The following is a 7,459-nucleotide window of genomic DNA, read 5'->3' on the forward strand; positions in this document are numbered from 1 at the left end:
ATTTCCATTTTGTGGATATCACTATAAAGGATCTTGAAGTTATATCGTCCAATTGTTGTAATCTTGGATGGCTGAGCTTAAGCAGATGCTTCCTGAACGGCGAGCTATAGTTGGATCGTCAGTTGTCCCACCTTGTACACCTAATTTTTTTTCGATAAAGGGAATATATTAATATCAAGAAGATACCAATTACACCCAGACTCTGCAACAACGCACCACCCTAATGGCACTACGGATGCACACAGCCAAAAACAAGAAAAGAAAACTAAGAAACAAAAGTCCCGCTACAGTATCTCGGGCCTAACAACAGCAATACATCCACCGCCAAGACAACACCTGAATTACAGACTAGTCCCCGCTCTCAAAACAAATGCCTCCACCAAGGACATTGCCAGGCACACCCAATTAAACCAGACCTTGGGTTTTCACCCTGAAAGGTAGGACTCTGCACTTCACCTGTGTTGTCGCCCCCACTTTCATACCGATGTTGTGAAGTCCGGAACACCAAGCAAGTCTCTCAACATCGCAAAGACTTGAACCTCCCTTACCTAGTCCTCCCCTCCGGCCTTCATGAAATTCTCTTCTTCCGACTTTCATCATGGATCCATAGTCACTTGATGTCAATCAAAGAAAAAGAGCTTCGCGCCGCTCCCTCCAGAACCAATCGGTCGGAATAAAAACATGGGTGCGCACGACCGAATACCTCCGATCCAACAAACTCCAGGCAAAAGCACTGTTACATTCATCAGCGGAGCCTTCTGGAACTCAACACTCCGGCCAGATCACGAGTCCAGGCCTCCGGTAGGTCCTCTTCTTCACGCAAGAGAGGCCCTAGGACCGCCGCCTTTATTCAGGTCAGACCCCCACGTCGGCGACCATCCTGGGCTGGCCACTCCAACCCTCCACCGGCGACACCATCGCCGGCTTCCAAGCTCCTCCATCTCGCCGCCGGAACGAGTAGGTTAGCGATAGTTGCTTGACGATGCCTTCAACAAGATAACGGCGCAGACGCCGCCATCGCCCGCCATGACCAGAGTCGGCTCGGTTTTCACCGGCTACTATGCCTCCCCGTCTCGCTGCCGGCGCTGAAAGTGGGATGAAAAATCCAACACAGCCAGCCTGGCCGACTGCCTTCGGTGGATGAAGTCAACCACCACCACCATGCCCGGGCCGAAGACCCGGACGTCCTCAAGCCGCGAAGAAGACCCAGCGAAGCCTCCTCGTGCCATTGACGAGACGCAGCCGCGATGGATCGCGATCCGAACCTTCGGCCCAGATCCGACCACACCGTAGCCAACATCCACCGCCGGCCGCCGGAGATCCGCCGGCCACCGCCATCCCGCTGCGTTCAGTCGACGGAGGAGGAGGGTGTAGGCCGCCGCCCCCACACGCTCCCGCAGGCCGCGCTGCGCTCTGCCGACGGAGGACCGAGCCGCCACCGCCGCCTCACCACAGGGGCTTTGCCCCGCGGCGTCCTCGGCGACGGCGGCGGAGGAGGGGGGCCCGTAGGGGAGGGGAGGAGGGCGGAGTGGAGGGGAACTCCCCGGGGACGGCGGGCGGCGCCGCCGCCTCGGGGGAGAGGTTAGGTCTCCTAATAGTTGTTCACTGTAGGATAACCAGGTTAGAACTCCGGGTTACGAAGCTCGTTACCTTTGTACATGATGGAGATTTTGTTCCTATTATTCTCAGACAAGATTCGAAGCTGCAAAATGCACATATAACGTTTTTCAAGGCATATTTCCAAGATGTTGTCACTGTACTTCTCAATGGTATTCCGAGCATGCAAAATCACACTTTAAATTTTTTTTGGCAGCGACTAGAGGTTTGCCCTGGGAAATTCATTGAACTTACAATTCAATTTAGCTAACGTCATCTATCCAATGACCTTTGTCTTTTCCTTAGATCTACAATGACCGTTGTTCTTTGTGTTGCAGACGCATTTGCCGTTGAATAACACAGGCAAGTTTTCCCATCTTAGTGTCTTACAATTGTTAATGGGTGAACGGCTTGAAAACGTTGACAAGTTTCCCTTTTCCATGCTAAGGACAGCTCCGTTTATTGAGAAGTTAGAGGTCCATGTAAGTAGCCTTCTTGGTTCTTATTCACCAATAGATATGTTAATTTTTTGGTATCACACCCTATTTTCTTGTACCTAGTATACCTCGTTTCCTTTCTTGGTAGCCTATGCTTCACTTGTTGCCGGGATGGATACAAAAAATTATGTCATGGGAAATTGAGTTGGACATTTAAAATTCGAATAATGAGCCCTTCGTACATGTGTAATGGACGAATTTTTAGTACATATGCACATTGTGTGCTAATCATGCATACCCTTTTTTGATCTTGCAGTTTGCAGGCTGTGATAATAGTTGGTTTGAGAACAAGGATTCAGGCAGGAAGCACGTTGAGCAATGTGAATATAATTATCTGAAGAGTATATATATGACAGGAGATAAAAGGGGCAATAGGTCAGCTTGAATATCTTCTGCATATTGTGGAAAATTCCCCTGCCCTGGAGGTATTAACTGTGGAGATAGCTCAACGGCTTTATGGAGATCTCTTTTCTGACATGTATATGAAGATAAACTTAGCAGAGCAACAGCATGCCTTAGGCGCTGTGCTCTGCAAAAGCCTGCTTTCGTCAAATGTGAATCTTTGTGTTATTTAGTTAGGAAGTCAGGACTGCTTTAGACAAAGCAGCTGTGTATAGGAAGGAGGTCGGCAGAGCGTTCCTTTTTGTATTTGAGGTTGTGAGAAGTATGACTTGGCTCCATTAAGAAAGACTAGTTTCCAACCTTTCTCTTTTTTGAAGAGAAGGATTTTCATTAAACTCAACAGCACTTTACAAAGAGAATCGTGCACATAGCATCTCTAAAGTCTGAAATAGCATTTCTGAATGAGCAAACTACATCGGATTGTGAGCTAGACAAACATCTGAGAGTGAATGGTCTATCTTGTATCCTAGAAGCTAGCCTAGTTTTGAAATGCTCTTTGAAGTTCACACAGCTTGCGAATATATAAGATCTTGTGATGATCAAAAGAGGTGCTACCAGAATAGCTGGAACCAAAGGTGCTGTGCAAAATTTGCTGCTAGAAGAAGTAGGCCTCGGCCTGCAGCACCGAAGTAGCTGTAAGTGAAATTGTGGAGATATACTTGAGAGCTCTGTGCGTGCAAAGTTTCATGAAGAAATCTGTGCAAAAAAACGATGCTCTAAAAAGACCATTTTAAAGCAAATTTAGAGCACTGCATTTGTTTTTGTTTTGCACAGAGCATCGAGAATGTCATTTTATCACGAAAATATGCGCCTAAGTAGAACACTCGAGCATATTTGTTGCCAAAATAATTTCGATTTTTTTACTATTTACTTTGAATTTACTGTTCATGCAAATGCATATGAGCTCGGAAGCTGAGTTGAATTTCCATGACAACATAAACTATATCAAGTCAAGTAGAGCTTCTACCATTCTTCGGCATATTTTTGTCAGTTCTCACAAATTGATAAATGTAAGCTACATCAAGAAGGGGACAAACCATATCGGTTACTACACTCACTAGAGTTACACATTGTACAACAGCAAGCAAAAAATTCAGGCTAGCTTGCTCCTCCACTGTTCTGGCAGTGAAGCTCCAAACACCTGGGCCAGAATAATCTTCTGCCTCTTATTCAGTCTGCACAATTGCTCAACCCTGCCAGTGTCGCCATTCAATAGCCTGCGCCCATCACCTGCTGCTTTTCTCCTAAGGGAGCAGAGCTGCGCCGATGGATTGGTTGTAGCCACTCCATCGGCATCAGCATCGGCATCAGCTTCGGGTTCATCTGCTCCCCAGTCTAACTCATCATCGGTCATACCTTTTGATGCCTCATTTGTTGATTCAGGGGCTTCCCGGACATCATCTTTCGCTGCAGCAGTCTCTGTGTGACTGTCAGTCCCCCACCATTTCAGAGTTTCAGAAGACAGGCCAGATGAGGGGAATCCATACTTGAAATCGTCCATATAGGTGGGGATGTCTTTGGGTTGGCTAACCGGGAACAAGCTTTGTGATCCATTTGGTGCATTTTGTCTACCTGGTACTTGTCCTGCTTTTGCACTTGCACTGCCCTGTTGAGATTTTGGCACTCCTTGGAAGGCCACCGATGACCTATCAATATGACGAAATTAAGGATCAGACAATTGCTGCAAGTTGTTTCTTCAGTACAACAGCATGAAGAAATTATCATTTGGTTCATGAAAGGTTATGAGAAATTGTAAGACCCTGCATTGTACCATGAACATGGAAATGGAGAGGATTAATAACATTCAAAAACCTCAGAAATGTACAACGATGTATGAAAAGCTTTGAATGTAAATAGTCCTGTAGAACAATGGTTTAAACAGAGACGATACCAAACCAGGCCACCACTCCCATAATCCCAAGCCCTAAGAGAGCAGATGGGTAGTTGAACCCTCAACCAGTAACATATTACGTACCGTTAGATCAAACCTGTCCCATGCCATTCATCCATCCGCCCAAAGAAAGGCATTAGATCTCCCCACGGAAATAAAGGCAAAAAAGGAAATTTCGACTGACATTGCAAGGGGAAAACGTAAAAGTTGTGATTCGGTTTCTGCTTGGGAAGAAAAGAAGCAATCAAGAAAGTTTGGAAACAAGGAAACAATCAGGAACAAAAGAAGCATTCTTTTTTTTCCAAAGCAACATGCAGATATAAGGAAGAGCCATAGCAACGCACAGGTATTTACAAGTATAGCAGACAGGGAGTTGTCCCTTTAGAGTACAGATAGATACAGTTCACAAAAAGGATTATTTGCCTCATCAACAGTTCCTTCAAAATAAATAATAAAAATAGTTCCAATATTTTCTCACTGGACAACTAAAGTCAGAGACCATTCTATGTTGTACAGGGTCAGGAGCAGGAACCTTCAGTAACCTAATAAATTCTGTTGTAACATTAGTTATTCCTCTTCATAATAGAAAATGATGCACTGCATCAAATCCAACACTTCTTTGATAAATTAGTGCACGACAAATAGCGAATGCACTATAACTTAGTACTGTTTTGCTCTGGTAATACAAGATCCGTATTTACCGTGGCAGATAATAACCTCCCCACATACATAATAATAGAGCCCATATAAAAAGCTCTAACCTAAGTATTCTTCCTTCACCCTAATCTAGCAAATTGGACTTGTCATGTCTCAAATAAGACACCAATATGCAACTGTAAGATATTGAAAAACTTTCCACTTCAGGCAAACTGTCACAAAAAAATACCTCACTGAATTGTATTAGTTCTTGAGAACAGCACTAGCAAGTGGTTGTATGTTCCTAGTTAGTTAACATTCAGTGACTGTCAAATGCATGAGCCTGGTTAACCTTCAGAGGGATTTACTGTTACAGGAAAGAGAAGAAGTTCTTATACATGGAGAATATCAACGGAAAGGTACTCACGTCGTTGATGAGCCAGAAGAGTTTATTATAGCCTTTTGTTTTGCAATTTTTGACAACTCAAGAAGTTCCTTGGCTTTCTCTCTTTCAGCAGAGTCACCAGCCTTCCCCGAAACAATCTACAAGCACAAATGTTCAAGTAACAATATAAATTATGCGATTTTAAAGGAGTTGCAAGGAAACCAGAACTATGAGATGTTTTATAACATTAAAAAAGGACATGCTATGAATAAATGTTGCAAAGGCTGTATGGAGCAACACAGTCACCTCTTACCAACTACTTGAGTTTTGTTACAGCAGTGGAATCCTAATGTAAACAGAAAGCCTTTGTCGTTTGAGTTATTCTCAGCTAATATTAATAATTTTCGGAATCTATTTGAATTGGTGATATTTTAATACCACACCCTTCCAAAACTGAAAGATGAGAAAACAATGCATGTTTTTAACGTAATAAATAAAGCACGTGAACGCATTCATGTGTGCCAATATCTATACTGATATTACCATATAAAATATAAATATGTATAACTCTGAGAATTGTGGTTCGCTCGGTTGGCTAGGTCCGTGAGTACATGCCCAGGCCGCCCGTGTTCGAGCCCTGGACTCCGCAGGGAGCGCTCATGGTTGTCTCTCCTTTATAAAGAAGCTGCTTCCCTGAGGGTCTATTTTGCTATTTAAATCGGAATCAAACTATGAAGTATGATATTTTGCTATTTATACACCGGAGAAGAGTAGGTAAGCAAGTACTTATGATGATTTTCACCTTCCGATACGGCCACCTGACGATCCCGTGTGTGCGGCAAATCCTCTTGAGTACGCTGGTGCAGACGCCTGCGGAGAAGATGAGCGATTGAGCGGCCAAAACCAAGGTCACCTAAGATGGAGGCGGGGAATTGAGGAAGGTCTAGAAGTGGAGACGGGGTGGGCGTGGTTACCTAGGATGGAGGCGGCCTCGGCGATGGGGAGGGAGAAGAGCTTGGAGATCTCCTCGTACGACAGCGACGCCCTCGTCGGCTTAGGCTGAACTGGCGGCAGCGGCGCCGGCGCCACCGCAAGCTGCTGCTGCTGCTGCTGCTGGACCGGGGGAAACACCTGGGTGTGGGCAGCCATGGGGATGGGGGGAAGGTGCATGAAAAGCGCGCGCGCGCGAGCGGTGCGGGAGACAAGATTTGAAGCAGGCGTGAATGGGATCGAAGCGGTAAGGAGGAGGGACGGGGGGCGAGAGCGAGCGGCGGTGCGGTGCGGTGCCGGCCTTCCCTTCCCTTTCCCTTCCCTTCCCTTGACGGATCGGAGCGGATCTGCACTGCAGGGTCCTGCACGGGATCTAAGGGCATCTCCAACGCACTAACCTAAATGGACACACTTTTCATCCGTTTAGGTCTTCCGTCAGACACGCGTGGCCTGCGGACGTCCGTGTTTAGTATTTACCAACGTGTGGAAGACCCAAATATACTAGTTCCAGCGGCCGGAGAAGCTGCGATTTTGCGAGGACGGCCACGGGAGCACCTTGATGTGACTCAGGCGGCCGAGCAACTGCGAGGACGCCGCACGGCGACCTGGTTCTTGCCGGCGATAGGGGAGGTGAGGGGTGGGCCAGCCACGGGCGGCAGGCATGGCGCGGGGCGGCGGCGGGGGCATCGCGGCCTGGGGCGGCAGCGGGCGGCGACGAGGGCAGCGGAGTTGGGGTCGATGTGGAGGTCCTTGGACGCGACGCCGTCGGCCGCGGAGAAGGCCGGGTTGGTGGGTGCCGTGGCCTCGTCGGCGCGGCAGGAGACCCCGAAGGCGTCCAAGTTTTCGGCGGTGGCGGTGGCGAGTGACTGGAGGCGGTGGCGCGAGAGCAGCTTGAAGAAGAAGTTGTAGATCTTCACGCGGCCGACAGCGTCGGGGGCAGCGGGGCCGGGCTTCGCGGAAAGCGAGGCACAGGGAGGCCACGGGGGAGTGGGGCAGCGGGGTCGGGCTCCTTTCTTCCCTGGCGCGTCCCCTCGCCGCAGGCGTACGCGCCCGGGCCGGGCT

General features: G+C 47.8%; 1 protein-coding gene across 1 annotated transcript; it reads right to left on the bottom strand.

The window, feature by feature from the left end:
- Window positions 1-3,408: 3,408 nt before the first annotated feature.
- LOC127342222 (uncharacterized) lies at window positions 3,409-6,822 on the bottom strand. Its single transcript, XM_051368177.2, has 4 exons — window positions 6,382-6,822; window positions 6,210-6,277; window positions 5,450-5,565; window positions 3,409-4,141 (listed from the first exon to the last, which is right to left on the bottom strand). The coding sequence occupies exons 1-4, from the start codon at window positions 6,575-6,577 to the stop codon at window positions 3,589-3,591; spliced, it is 933 nt and encodes a 310-aa protein (XP_051224137.1). The 5' UTR covers window positions 6,578-6,822; the 3' UTR covers window positions 3,409-3,588.
- Between the last annotated feature and the right edge of the window lie 637 nt (window positions 6,823-7,459).

This window comes from Lolium perenne, chromosome 3 (genome assembly GCF_019359855.2).
Source record: "Lolium perenne isolate Kyuss_39 chromosome 3, Kyuss_2.0, whole genome shotgun sequence".
Lineage (NCBI taxonomy): Eukaryota > Viridiplantae > Streptophyta > Magnoliopsida > Poales > Poaceae > Lolium > Lolium perenne.